This window comes from Poecilia reticulata, linkage group LG3, assembly GCF_000633615.1.
Source record: "Poecilia reticulata strain Guanapo linkage group LG3, Guppy_female_1.0+MT, whole genome shotgun sequence".
In the NCBI taxonomy this organism is placed as follows: Eukaryota; Metazoa; Chordata; class Actinopteri; order Cyprinodontiformes; family Poeciliidae; genus Poecilia; species Poecilia reticulata.
Genome location: NC_024333.1, coordinates 2,898,525 through 2,913,486, shown reverse-complemented (window position 1 = coordinate 2,913,486; position 14,962 = coordinate 2,898,525). Strand labels below are relative to the sequence as shown.

Genomic DNA, 14,962 nt, shown 5'->3' with positions numbered 1-14,962 from the left:
CAACGATACTATTTTAAAGAACAAAACCCATAGAAAACCAAACAAAAGTAGAACAAACAAGCTAGAAATTCCCAATCTCTCAGCCCTCTCACCACACGCTCCTCCACCAACTCCCAGCATGCAGTGCGAAAGAAAGAAAGAAAGAAGGAAAGAAAGGAAGAAGACAAAGTAAGACACAATATGACTAGCTGAATCATACTTTTATATCTAATTTTAACAATAATGCTAAGGAAATATTTTGACAAGAGTCAAGAGAAATACGGGGTTTTAGGGCCACACCTAGAAAAAAGAATATAAGAATTTTGTCACAATAACACAATAATGAAGCTATTTAATTCTACAAATAAAGCAGTTTGACAGAAAGTCCAAATAATACAAGAATACAAAGAAAAAAAAGTTGTGATTATAACTTTGATATAACTTAGATTATAACATTTGTAGTAATAGAACTAAAAAGTTCTAACACTAGAATAAACTCATAATATGATGAGAATAAAGTCGTAAATATCAGTAGGATGAAGCAATAATTTTATATCTCCTACACAAGAAATAATAAATTAAAATGAGATTTTTTGAACATCTTGTGAAGTTATACTTCTTTATCAGTTTTACAAATAGGACATACTTGGTCTTTTAACACATCAGCATCAAATTATTATCAGTAGCAGAGCTTTGTGCAAATAACTATTTTAAAGGAAAAATCACAGACCTGACGATTTTATAACTCCATCAAAGCTTTGCTCTCATTTAAACAACTTTTTTCAAGTAATTTTGCAACTTTCTTCTGGTAACATTGTGTCTTTGTTCTGCTTGTATTATGAATGGCTTGTAATAATTTCAAAAAAGATATCTTAGTCAGGCCCATCGTACAGGATCATGTGCGAAGAGTGTCACTTGATTTTGTCTCTTTATTTTGAAAACCTTCATCTGATCGAACTGACAAAAAGGCTCGTATATTTATATGATGCCTGTGATGATCTGTGTTTTTGTGTATTTATTTCTTGTTTTTTTCTGTGTCCTTGTTCCCCGTGAGTCTCTGTGATGTCCTGTCCTCCCTGTTGATTGATCCCAGCTGTGTCTAGTTTTCCTGATTATCCTCCCTGTGTATTTAAGTCCACCTGTGTCCTTTGTCTCTTGTTGGGTCCTCGTCTAAAGTCAGTTCTTGTCTCACGTCTCTGCTCTCCAGTTGAACTGTAAAGTCCTGGTTAGCGTAAGTTCTCGTTTTCAGTCCTCTGTGTATCAGTAGCTACCGGTAATTACCTGTGTGCTAAATTCTCTGCCGTGCCGCCTGTGTTGGACTGTTTTGAGCATTCATCATTAAATTCATCATTTTCTTCACAACCTGGGTCTTAGCGTTCATCCTCACCAAATCATGACAATGCCCTGCACTTGGCTGGAAATGCATAACCAATCATTTTGTCCCTGCTTTGTTAAGTAAGCAATAGTTTTACTCAAATATTTTATTGACAAACAGATGAAATATTGTTCTACATATAAAGTATCATAACCTACCTTTGCATGTTGTGAAGTTCTTGTAGCGAGTTTGTCTGGGAAAAGAACAGATGATGCGACAGAAACCTCCAGGTGCCTAGTGAGCTTTGAAAGCTGAAGCTGACAGAACAGTTGTGTGACAGCAGGTGGAAAAAATAATGAGTAACATCTCACTTCAAAAGCTTTATTTACATGGTGTATGAGAAAAAAAAGAGGAAGTGCTCAGATAAACATTTGCCTTTAATTTTCATGGAGTCATGAAACCTTAGCTGCTCATCTTCAAATGAATGAAACTGTACAGTCATGGCCAAACGTTTTGAGAATGACACAAATATTATATTTTCACATGATCTGCTGCCCTCTGGTTTTCACGTGTGTATGTCAGATGTTTTCATCACATCCAGAAATACAATTGCAATCATATGAGTACCAAAAGCTTTTATTGACAGAATGAGTTAATGCAGCAAGTCAATATTTGCAGTGTTGATCCCTCTTCTTCAGGACTTCTGCAATTCTCCCTGACATGCTCTTAATCAACTTCTGGACCAAATCCTGACTGATAGCAGTCCATTCTTGCACAATCAATGCTTGCATTTAGTCAGAATTCCTAGGTTTTTGTTTATCCACCCGTCTCTTGATGATTGACCACAAGTTTTCAATGGGATTAAGATCTGGGGAGTTTCCAGGCCATGGACCCAAAATCTCTATGTTTTGTTCCCTGAGCCAGTTTGTTATCACCTTTGCTTTATGGCAAGGTGCTCCATCATGCTGGAAAAGGCATTGTTCATCACCAAACTGCTCTTGGACGGTTGGGAGAAGTTGCTCTGGGCAGACATTCTGGTACCATTCTTTATTCATGGCTGTGTTTTTAGGCAAGACTGTGAGAGAGCCGACTCCCTTGGCTGAGAAGCAACCCCACACATGAATGGTTTCAGGATGCTTTACAGTTGGCATGAGACAAGACTGGTGGTAGCGCTCACCTCGTCTTCTCCGAACAAGCTGTTTTCCAGATGTCCCAAACAATCGGAAAGGGGATTCATCAGAGAAAATGACTTTACCCCAGTCCTCAGCAGTCCACTCTCTGTACCTTTTGCAGAATATCAGTCTGTCCCTGATGTTTTTCCTGGAGAGAAGTGGCTTCTTTGCTGCCCTCCTTGAGACCAGGTCTTGCTCCAAGAGTCTCCGCCTCACAGTGCGTGCAGATGCACTCACACCTGCCTGCTGCCATTCCTGAGCAAGCTCTGCACTGCTGGTAGCCCGATCCCACAGCTAAAACACTTTTAAGAGACGGTCCTGGCACTTCCTGGTCTTTCTTGGGCGCCCTGGAGCCTTTTTGGCAACAATGGAACCTCTCTCCTTGAAGTTCTTGATGATGCGATAGATTGTTGACTGAGGTGCAATCTTTCTAGCTGCGATACTCTTCCCTGTTAGGCCATTTATGTGCAGTGCAATGACTGCATGTGTTTCTTTAGAGATGACCATGGTTCACAGAAGAGAAACAATGATGCCAAGCACCAGCCTCTTTTTAAAGTGTCCAGTGGTGTCATTCTTACTTAATCATGACAGATTGATCTCCAGCCCTGTCCTCATCAACACCCACACATGTGTTAATGGAGCAATCACTGAAACGATGTTAGMTGGTCCTTTYAAGGCTGCAATGAAGTTGAAATGTGTTTTGGGGGATAAAGTTCATTTTCTAGGCAAATATTGACTTTGCAATTAATTGTTGTTAAGCTGATCACTCTATAACTCTATTATAGAGTGATCAGCAAATTGTATATGCAAATTGCCATTATAAAAACTGAACCAGTAGAATTTGGAAAAATTAACATTTGAATCATTCTGAAAACTTTTGGCCATGACTGTAGAGACAGCTCAAACTTTGTTCACAATGTCAAAAAAAGCAATACACGAACAGGCATGCTTAGTCTGGTTTGAAAGAGTGATATTGTTAGAATGACATTTAGGGTAGCTGAACCACTTGGAAGTTGTCATATTAAATTACTGAATTAACAGGATTTTATGTATTGAGATAAAAAAAAATCTTCAGACTGTGATTGTTTTTCCTGTCAGCTAAACTTAAAATTATGAAAAGCCACTTGACCTGTTTTATAAAGTAAACTGGTCTGATTTGATCAGATTTAGCCAGTTTTATGAATGATGTGTTTGTGCATCCAGCTGTATATCACAGCGTAGTGAGAGCCTTGCAGTGTCAGTGTGATTCATGCTTTATCCAGACTAGCCAGCAGAAATTAGCAAACACCTGGTGGGACTGCACATCAGCTGAGCTCATCATAGGAGCTACTTGCCAGTGGTAAAAACATTGTTAAGTGGAGCCATGTTGTGATGACTTCATGAAGGCGGAGTTTCAGAAAGAGCAGGAGTTTCTTAAAGAGACAGGTGCTAAATTACAAAGTCAAATTTTGATTGAAGTCATATTTGATATAAATAGCATTTTATAACAACTGAGTTTAACATAGTTACTTGGTTGTTCCAGAAAATGATTCTATGTGACAGGAAAATTTGAAATTTACATTTTTGTAAATTTCAAATGTACAAAAATGTAAATCTGAAATTTACATTTTCAAATTTCAAAAACTCATCAGATGTGCTGCCACTTCTTATTAGCAGAGATCTTTCTACAGGCCTGTTAACAGCATGATTTGTAATTGTATGCCCCCAAAAAAATCAGCTCATGTTTAAGTTGGGCATTTACACTTTATTAGTTGGCTTGTGTCAAATAACTTTCTCTGACAACAAGAGCAGATTCCTTTTGACCTCTGGGATGAGATTGTACTGTTTATAAAATGTTTATGATTTGTCACCCAAAGATGGAATGTAGTGGCGATGAATGATTCATGCAGAGCATATGATTTAGATGATCACTGGAAGTAAAAGTTTGTGTGTGGCATTCTAACTTAAAATAAGCCTAAAATACAGGGTGAGTCTGAAGAAAAGTTGTGTTGTGAGAAGAGGTTATAAAAAATGACGATGTACACATGGACGTGTTGAGCTCCCAGCATTAAAGACAGAACAAATTTCTAATATGTTCTTTACCAACTAATAATCTTTAATCAGTTCTCCACCATCAAGTCTCATTCAACCCGGTTAACGTCTGCTTCAGTTCCAGTCAGGTTTTGAGTGTCTTAGGTGATTATTTTTGCTGTCATAATTTTTTGGAATCTTTGAACCTCTGGAATGGGTAAAGAAGTGAAAAGATACACTAATATCCATGCATAAAGGTTATTGGAAAAAAAAAAAACAATACATAGATATACATATCATAATGTTATGTGAAGTGTAACTCTGAGAGAAAGTTGACCAGAGCTGCACCGTTTCTCGCTAAAATGACGGGATATAAAAGACTCCCAAAGGCAATAGTGCCTGTTTTCTTAAATATATATAGATATAGCAACAACAACAACAACAACCACAAAAAAACCTAAGAGACGTAAAATGGCAAGGATGTGTAAATCCTCAGATATTAGAGCTTTTTGTTTCAGAGCTCGACTTCCCAGTTCCCAGTTCAGCTTCTTTGGACTTTTTCCACGACAACACAAAGTAAATGGAGACGGAGAAGCCTGTGAAATACAACAAGGAAATTACATTTATACTGTATAGAAAGCAATAACATACACATTTATAAATGACACAAAGAGACTAATAATACAGTATACAGTTTTAAAAGATGCTTTAATCTCTTCAAACCTTGCAAAGAGTTCAGTATGCAGAAGCTGTAGAGGCCGGGAGTGTCGAGGTGACCGAACGAGAAGAAGATCAGGCCCCAGGTCAGTCCCAGCAGGACCATCAGTGTCAGCAGGGTGCAAATTTCCTGCTTGCCTTTATGATGCTGCCTCTGTCCGTGCTAATAAAAGACATGAACAAACACACACTGCAAGTTATATTCAATAAATATGCTGACATACAACTGTGGTGAGAGTTCAACTCAATCAAAAAGTCACAAGAAATTTACAAAAACAAACAGGTCAGACTGAAACCCATTTACGATTACCGTATTATCTGATCTACAAGTTCCATCAGTCAAAAAATGAAGAAAATACACATAGCTCGAACTGGACTGTAAGTTTAACTTATTTAGAAATTGTCCAAAGGGATGGATAACTTTGTCCATGTCATCTCCCTTCAGTGCTCCGTCTGGGATTTCTCCCATTGATTTTTCTGGTAGAATTTCATCCTGGCCAATTAGCAAACAGAAGAAGTTGTGAACAATGACGTAAATTGTCTAGGCTGTTTTAGAATTGCTGTCTGCCTGTAGTTTCAGCAATGGCAGCAGAGGAAGTGAAGGAAGCCAGTCAGTCCATGTTGGTTACACTCCAAATATTGAGCAATTTCAGTCGGAATAAGAGACATTCTTCAAGACATTTTATTAGGCAGAGAAATCATTCAGCTCTGCACTTCATTCTTCTCAGTGGGGGATGGTTGTTAACAGTGTACGTATTTTCCAGTAAGCTTCATAGCGTAGCTTTCTTCATGGCTGAGCTGGTGCATTGCGTATTTCACGTCCAACCGTTAGTGACTGGGTAAAATCAGATTCAGTCAATTCAAACTTAAACAGAGTCCACACTTCCAGAAAGCAATCGTTTTCAACAGCTGAGGGTCCAAATACTCTGTACGAATCAAAGTATAGAACAAGGGGCTGGTGTTTACCAAGCTAGTTATGTTCAGTTACCTGCTTTTCTTAGAAACCCACAGAAACTGTCGACTGTGGCTTGGAATCCTGCTGGCAGTTTCTGACACTCTGATGTCTGAGTTCTGATGGAGAGGCGGTTGAGTTGAAGTAAGCGGTAACACCAAAAAGGCCCAAACTTCAAAGTTATTCATATTCATCTCCATGACAACTATGGAAATGTAACTGGACCATTGCTGAGCTTCTCCAAGAGAGCAGCAGAACCCATCTGTGAACTCGTTTTTCCAACTTTAGCCCGAAGTTATCTTCTTTGACGCTGCAGTTGGTATGTTAACTCCTTGGTTCATGTCAGTCAGTAAGATTTAATACATCAGACAAAAGAATGTGGCCTGAACAGGAAAAAAATGTTGCAGAATCAGCAATGCTATAAAAAAAACATGACTTACAGTTCAGAAAATACAGTAATTACTTTAAGTCACATCACTAATATTCATGTTTGATACAACAGATTTCAGTGCGATCTAAATGGAAACCAACCTCAAACAATTATATTAGGGCAATTAATAACATGAAAAGCAAAGAGAAACTGGTTCGTGTTTTAGAAAAAAACAACACACACACAAAAAAACAGATGACACAAAAAGTTGGACAAACAGTATTAAGGACTTTGTGTGAGAACACAGAAGTTACAAATGCAAATCAATACCTATGGTACCAGGAAATCATTGTAAAACTGGCACAGGAGGCTTTGAATACAAGTAGAACAGGAAGAAAGGAAGAGAGAGGGGAAAACATTCTGGTTCTGGGAAAGCCCTTGATAATATCACTAGGTTAGGGGTATCTCAGACATCATCATGGTCCCCAATGATAGCTAAAATTTCACTGGACAGCAAAGATGAGCCACCCTGAACCCAAACTGTAACCAGAACTCACTGGAACTTGAATTGCTTGGTAGGATCATGGTTAGGTTGTAACTTTTAAGATGTGGAGGACTTGGCTCAGTAAATTATCAGTGAATTTGGTTTAACAATGACATCAAATCTCAATAAACTAACTTCTGCTATATCAGGCAATATGACATTATTTATAGTACATTTATAAATTAAACAAAGGAATGCAAACAACAATCAACAATCCCACAGAAAAAATGTTATAGTAATGCTAAGCTAAATAATAAAATTATAAAAAATTAGATAAATAGGATAAAATGGTCATAAAATGTCAAACTAGGGAAACCTCATCATATTCATATATGTATTTTAAAAAATGAATGTGATAAACATTTAACGCTAATGCATACATTTTATGAAAGAAAGAGCTAAAGGTCAAGCTAAAGCTAGCTAAACAAGGAATGCTAAATTTAGCCGGTGGATGCTGGCATTGTGCTGTGAGGTCTTCAACTTTCTGCGACAGACTGGTGACCTGTCTAGGGTGTATCCCACCTCTCGCCCAGAACGTTAGCTGGAGATAGGCACCAAAAACCCTCCTGACCCCACTAAGGGACAAAGGTGTACAGAAAATGGATGGGTGGATGGTTTACAACTTTCTAGAGTCAACAAATTTTTTTGTGGTCTTGAGAATAGAGCACATAGAGCTCTGTGGACTGAGGTTTTATGAGTGAGCAGATGCATGCAAGCTTTATGTCACCAAGTGGAATATGCAAAGCATTTATTTCATTGTTGCAAAACACAGCTACTGGAGTGCAGCTTAATGGAGACATGCTCTACGGAATAATGACCCTGTCTGGAAATACAGTGTTTGAGTTTGGGTGTGGCAGTTGCCCGGAGAACGGCACATGACTGTCTTCACTGTCTAAAGTTCAGCAGAGCAGGGATTGGTGCCAGACTGTTTGTCAGTAGCTTAAAGGATCCATCCATCCATCCATCCATCCATCCATCCATCCATCCATCCATCCATCCATCCATCCATCCATCCATCCATCCATCCATCCATCCATCCATCNCATCCATCCATCCATCCATCCATCCATCCATCCATCCATCCATCCATCCATCCATCCATCCATCCATCCATCCATCCATCCATCCATCCAGTCTGTTGCAGACTTCAGCAAACATTTAATATTTTCATAATCCCAATTTTGTATAACCATTTTGGTTGGTGACCTCTTCCTATTCCAAAAACCTCCTTTACACTCTCTTTGAACATGTGAATAGCCTCTGTAAGAGTTAAAGCTGTTATAAAAAACATCTTATTTAAACCGCATGGAGTAGGGATCGAAAGTCACTTTAGTTGATATGCCTCTAAAGGCAGACAAAATAATACCTCAGACATTAGTGTGGATAAATGAATAGCAAATTATTGATTAAACATAGGATGTTGTTCTTTCTAAATGTTTATGTTTTACAAAATATTTGTACAATTCAGTGATGATTAATTTAAAAGTGCAATAAGTACAAAGAAATTCTGAAACTATTACCTCTTTGTTTATGTCACCACCCATGTACCATTTGATTGTCACTCCAAACATGATCAAATTGAAGAGGAACACGACGCTGAACAGTCCCAGTGTGGACACCATCTTTGCTGTGTCATCTGTTATGTAGCATCTATACAGAAAGGAAGAAATTCATCATCATATAATGGAAAAACAGAGGTAAGGAATCTATAATGCTCAACAGGGTGATTAACAAAATGCAAGAAATTCAATATAGTTACTATTTTGTGGATGTCTTATTATTTAAGATCATATGGAAGGATTCAAATGCATACACATCCAAAGGCAATTTCAACAACAGTCATTTCTTGCTGTAACTACTTCTGACACATTTTTACCAAAGATGGTTGTACATTTCATTAACAGTTCCTGCTAATTCCCCTTTGAGATGTATCATCGAATTGGCAGCCATAGAACTCATAACTCGCCAATGAATTTGGGTGAAGACATTGAGGCTGTGTTTCAATTGAACTATTTTTTTTTAATAAATTCCAAAATCTGTCCCTGTTTTCCACATTGCATAAATTATCCCCATTCTAATACACCAGTCCCTTTCCCCACAAGGATTAAAGAAATGTGCTCCAGTTATCCAGGACTGGTATTCTGCTTCCTTTAAATGTTTCTCTAAACACAGCACAACACAGCTGACCCAAATGACCCAACTGCATCTCCAGAGCCATGTCAGGGTTCTGCAAATAAACTGTCATTTGATTCAGTTCCGTTGAACCAGAGAAAGAACAAAAGCCCCTTCTCCACAGATTCGTCTCCATTTGCACCTACTGCACAGTCCTTCCCCATTGTTTGGAACTACGTCAGGGGAGGTACAAGCCAGGCTTTGCAGGTATTGTGTGCAAGTGATTTGATGGCAGCAGATTGGCCCATGGAATCTGTGACGAGACCATGATATTTGTCGAGATGGCAAGATGCAAACCAACAATTCCATGGTCAGACCTTGAGGTCTAAACCCCATCAAGAATTGTGGTGGAAGAGTGCATACAGAATTAACTGGATAAGGCAACCCACAACAAAAAACATACAGAGATTTAGGAAAAGCTGTTCTCACAAGGCTACATGCGAAAAAGTACAGCATTGGAGACAGAAGTTCCTATGCTTTCAAGGACTGCCCATGTTCCTGCCATATTCACGCCCAAATAGTGAGAGACAAATTTCAAATAGAGACACAAGAAACTTGGCATGAACCAAATCAGACATTTATCAGGTAGAGTGAGACTTGATAGTGGAGAAGGAACTTAAAACATGGAGGTTATCGGCCCTTGAGGACTGACTCTGGATACCACTGAATTAAGGGATTAAAAATGGATCTTTTCCTCACATTGCAGTTTCATTCACGTTAGAGAAGCCCAGGGATGCACGACCGTAGGTGTCTTTACGTATGATCACCATTATTGTCACGATGATCGCCGGAAGACCTAAAACACAAAAACTGCCTCCTTAAGTTAAGGCTTCCACCACTTGACCTACAGATTTTGCTGATGCCACTCACCCCATCCCACCACACTGAGTTTCAGCAAGTATCGCCTCATATAGATGTTGAAGACTTTGACCAAGACAAGGTAGAGGTGGAAGCCCTCCACGGCCATCCAGGTGAAAGAGGCCAGCAGGGAATAGTGAAGAAGAAGAGCCACATAGAGACAAAGCTCAGTGGAGGACGATGCTGCCGCCGCCTGGCTGGAGAGGAAGTGAACGTTGAGGAGGATCAGAGCGACTGCCAGGCTGATGTGGATCTTCTTGGAATCATCTCCTCTGAGTTTTCTGTCAGACACAGAAGATGAGGTCAGATGTAGATGACAACTTGTCAGGATTTGCATGTCAAAAAAGGAAGTCACATAAAGTGGAGGGAAAACAGGAAGAGATGACAAAATTAAAAAATGGCAATGTAAAACCTAAGTGTTTTGAGAAGGCATCTAAAGACACAAGTCAGGAGAAAAAAATGTTGGAGAAATAGATTGATTAATTATATTGATTAAGGACAACATCTCTGTCCTTAAGGACAAAATGCAAATGGAAATTATAGTTCTGTATGAATGTGTTTTATCATGGACGAACACAGTACCTGGTTGTGATGAAGAGACCAACAGTGACGACCAGAGCAAACAGAGAGATACCACAGCCGATGTAGGTGATGTACAACAATATCTCAGCATCTTTGGGTGAGAGGTCTGCGGACACCTGTGGAAAAAAAAATACTCCCATTCTGTTGTTGATCTACACCTATCAATTTTTCAGCAAGATAATTAAAAATTTTAAGCTTTGATTATCTTCATAATGTGGATATCCAATTCAATTTAAATCAAGTTACCATGTAATGTTTGTAAAAAGAAAGAAACACATCCTCATAAGTGTTTAACTTAATAGCACAGTCTTTACCAGCATGATTTATGTAGGAAATGAAATTTATGAGAACAAGCAAGAGATTTCAAACCATCGTTTATAACTGAAGCTATGCCAAAATGGAAAGTGCTGAAAAGATAAGTATAATGGTGGCTATTAGATTTGGTAGTGCTAAGATGGTTTCCACCGCATGTGTTTGTCCATGTTAAGGTATGATTGGTGTTTGGATTCTTTTTATCTATAATCATGGGTTTGAATACAAGTAGCTACATATCTGGATCATTGAGATAGTTCATTAGATTTGTATGCCTGTTAAATGCTGTCAGACATAACAGTGTAAAAAAATCTGCATGAGGGCATGAATAACACTATTTACTTTTTGACAAAAAAATATACACTTTTGTGAATTCTGAATATGTCTAAATAAATGTTAACTTCATGTAATTTTAAATAATGTTTTTGTATAGGATATCAAAAAAATGTTTGCCTTTACATTTTCAAAACTGTTAGCCAAGTTTGTCCTTCGGATTAGACCATGGATTCCCAAATTCAGCCCTCTAAACCTAGGGTCCTAAACCTTTAAGTATGGCCATGACAAGTTTGAATTTGACATCCTTAATATAGTGAGTAAAGGCCCCTGGTGAGGTAAAATTTGACTATATCAATTAAGTTTTTAGGTCCTAATCTTTGCTGTAGATAGTCACAATGGACGGATGAACAGTCTGGATAAGAGGAGCACATCATGGACAGGTCAACTTGTAATCTTGTGCTCAGTAGTTTTCTTTGTGTTGTGCTTTATTTCATTTATAATATGATTTCTTTCTATTTCTTTTATTCTGTATATTTCTTCTAGCGCCAATTTTGTCACTTGGTCTTTTAGAAATCCTATTTACTGCAAAACTATTGTGTTTTTTAATACTAGGTTCCCATCATATAGATGGTGGATAATGTTCTAAGACATTACTGAAATTGTCAACTGGCAATAACTGACTTTTTTAAGATTGAATGACTGGGTGTGACTATCTCTGTCATTTCATCACATTTGCATGTTTGTAGACTTTCTTTTAAGTTTACTCTGAGTGTCATTTATTGCGACAGTAGGGGTTCTACATCTGAAAATATTTTTGCTTTAGCAAAAACAATGAGTCCATAACAACATAAAAAGCCGATTCTTACCATGAGTACTGCAAAGTATGTGAGATGGTCACAGGAACAAGTGATGTACGGCTTATCAAAGCCCCAGAATGTCTCACAGCCATCAGTGCTAAACTTTGTTAAATCTGGCAGACAGAGATACTTGTTATTGTATTACATCTGTATCATGTAGACAACATCAGTATATCATAATACAACATTCAATGATGTAGATAATGTCTGCAACAAAAAAGGAATTCTGATTTATGTTACTTCTCATGATGTTTCTTAGGTTTAATACTCACTGTTTGTAGTATTTAGGAACACACATGTGGGTTTTTGGGATTTCTGTGACACAAAAGTACTTATTTACAGTAAAAGTGGCAACAATTTATTTTTATGAAGCAAACTATCAAATCTGTCACATTTCTGAAGTAATTGCCAACATCAACATCTACTGAACTTTGTTGATTTGTGGAATTAAGGGAAAAAAGTGTTACCATCAGGCTTGTTGTAAGATATATGCTGATGTTGACTCGATGTTGAAGGCCTGAAAATTTCTTGCCAGCCACACTCAGGCCAACCAGCAGATCATCATACAGTGAATAGTTTGCTTCTGAAGTTTGTCCAAAAAAGCCATTAGATGTAAGTAGTTCAGCAGTCTACAGGGTCAAGTCAAAGAGAACTGTGTTGTTATTTTAACAATGTAACCAGAAATGACATTGGAAGACTTCAAATCCAGGAAAAATAATAATAAATAATAAATTAATATTTTTTTTGTGGGGCCATTGACATAAAAGTTACACCTGCTGTCAATAATGCAACTTAAGTAACCCACATAGAACATTAGTTTATGAGATGTTAAAAAGTGTTTCCCCTTCATATTTTTTTAAATAAGCATTTTGTGCAAAACTAAGAATCTTGTTTAATATTTTTAAAAGGAAATCCTCCGTTTAAAAATGTTCAACACCTAATATGTCATACAAAAAACCCACCAAATGGTAAAAGCTTGAGCACGCTTCCTAATGATCTGGAACTTTGTTCATTTTCACGTCTTCCATCTGTCATGGACATCTCCAATGAATACTGTCAGTGTTTTAAGTTTTAGCTTTCGTGTCCGTCCCCCAATGCCACTCCCCGCAGCGCCTTTTTCATTGCTTTACCAACAATGAGCAAAGTTTTTCTCAGTTTTAGCAGACGTGGCTAGCTGCAGCTAGCTAGCTTCTTCTCTATTTCTGAGTCTCCATCTTGTCTTTGCGCCTCCAGTCAACCGGGTGCTGACAAAACCGTCAGAAAGTATTTCTTCTGTTTCATACATCTCAGTGGCCTCGAACCTTGCGCTGAGCTTCGAGTTATTTGTTTATTTTGTGGGAAGACGTCTCTATTTCAGGAAGTTTGTTCGCTGTGGCTGATCGCTTTATTCTTTCTGTGTTGAGTAGGCAAGCTGATATGTAACCAGGTATCACAGGACTTGCAGCGGCCAAAGCACCACTAAAGCTACTGTTCTGTTGAATTGTGGCAGTGACAGACTGCCACTGCATATGCAAATGCAGTGTATACATTGGAAATACCAAAGCTGGTTCTTAAAACCAGCATTGGTCTTAAAAATGAATGCTGGTTGACACTACCACAATCAGTATTGTCAAAGCGGCCTGATTGTGGTTTAAACACAATCAGGCTGCTTGTGTTTAAGGTTTTGCAGGAAAGCAAAACTTTCCTGCAAAAACTTTGGTTTTGAAAGCTCTAGTAAAGGAGCTTTCAAAACATCATGTTAAGAAAATCTGCTTAACATGATGTCATAAATATGTCAATATTGAACAGAATGGAAAGTGTAGTCTCTTACATTTTTTGGCATTTTAATCATGGAGAAAACAACTCTATCATTCTTCTGAAGGTTGAACTCTCTCGGTATGCAAATCTTCATTTTAATGTTGGACACAGAGGCATTTACCTTGGCCTATATAGATGACAAAAAATAAAAGGAGAAACATTGCACTGAATTGCATATGATAGCATAATGCAGTCACATTTGTCGACAAGGACAGATGTTTTGAAAAAAAAACATGTTTTGGAACATTGCTTTGTTTTTGTTTTAGTTTTTTTTACTTCTTATTATGTTACAAGAGCCTAAGTTGTCCCAGATTCTCAAAGGAGACAACTTCAAAAGACCAAAACAATGCCTGACCAAACATTGAAGGAGTCTCTTGTTGTAATCTATGTTTTAAATATTAATAAAAAGCTCACTATTGTTGATTTTTTTTAATTCTTCTTTGTTACCATACAAACATACATTTATGTTTTTCTTTTCTTTTTTTTTTAGTATAGGCTACTGTATTTTTTTTTACCTCTGTGTTATTTGCTTGAATTTCAAGACTTTTGAAGTCATCTGTGGATTTATAAAGAAGGGCTTTGACACTGTCACTTGATAGGTATGTAGTTTCATTCACGTCAGTTTTTTCTAGGATTTGTTCTAGTCTCCCAGTTTTTCTTGTGGGAAAATGAAAGAAAGAAAATAAACGAGTTCAGTTTAGTTTGCAAATAATCCACACAATAATACAACATTTCTTATTTTCTGATAAGAATTCAAATATTTACCGAACAATGTCTCGGGCATCAGAGCTTCCGTTCTTCAAGTCTGAGGACAAGGCTTCCATAACATTTTTGGCAGACGCTGTTCATGCAAGGTAAATTATAATGTCTTAATATTTATTTCGTTATTAGACACTCAGTAACGTTATGTCTCTTCAGACATGTCTGACATAGACGTGCTAATTACGTCATTGTCAGTGGTGACAAACTTGTTCCCAGAGATATTGTAGGTGGAGTAATATTTGTAGAGATAAAACAATTGAGTGTCTAATAATAAAGTATTAGAAACT

The 14,962-nt window shown here is 37.6% G+C and overlaps 3 protein-coding genes across 3 annotated transcripts in view; all 3 read right to left on the bottom strand.

Annotated features, from left to right (window-relative positions):
• The window catches only part of LOC103462309 (adhesion G-protein coupled receptor G5-like), a 14,932-nt gene extending 13,360 nt beyond the window's left edge, over positions 1-1,572 (bottom strand). The window contains exon 1 of the mRNA XM_008405000.1: positions 1,513-1,572. Within this exon, the coding sequence (XP_008403222.1) occupies positions 1,513-1,520 (8 nt within the window). The 5' untranslated portion in view covers positions 1,521-1,572. The remainder of the gene's footprint in view (positions 1-1,512) is intronic.
• A 2,783-nt stretch (positions 1,573-4,355) lies between these two features.
• LOC103462237 (G-protein coupled receptor 56-like) lies at positions 4,356-8,703 on the bottom strand. Its single transcript, XM_008404893.2, has 3 exons — positions 8,580-8,703; positions 5,200-5,356; positions 4,356-5,072 (listed from the first exon to the last, which is right to left on the bottom strand). The coding sequence occupies exons 1-3, from the start codon at positions 8,679-8,681 to the stop codon at positions 4,969-4,971; spliced, it is 363 nt and encodes a 120-aa protein (XP_008403115.1). The 5' UTR covers positions 8,682-8,703; the 3' UTR covers positions 4,356-4,968.
• A 1,223-nt stretch (positions 8,704-9,926) lies between these two features.
• The window catches only part of LOC103462310 (adhesion G-protein coupled receptor G5-like), a 5,514-nt gene continuing 478 nt past the window's right edge, over positions 9,927-14,962 (bottom strand). The window contains exons 2-10 of the mRNA XM_008405001.1: positions 14,679-14,754; positions 14,429-14,570; positions 13,927-14,040; positions 12,584-12,745; positions 12,389-12,431; positions 12,126-12,229; positions 10,672-10,787; positions 10,102-10,370; positions 9,927-10,027 (exon numbers count right to left, since the gene is read on the bottom strand). Of these exons, the coding sequence (XP_008403223.1) occupies positions 9,927-10,027; positions 10,102-10,370; positions 10,672-10,787; positions 12,126-12,229; positions 12,389-12,431; positions 12,584-12,745; positions 13,927-14,040; positions 14,429-14,570; positions 14,679-14,737 (1,110 nt within the window). The 5' untranslated portion in view covers positions 14,738-14,754. The remainder of the gene's footprint in view (positions 10,028-10,101; positions 10,371-10,671; positions 10,788-12,125; positions 12,230-12,388; positions 12,432-12,583; positions 12,746-13,926; positions 14,041-14,428; positions 14,571-14,678; positions 14,755-14,962) is intronic.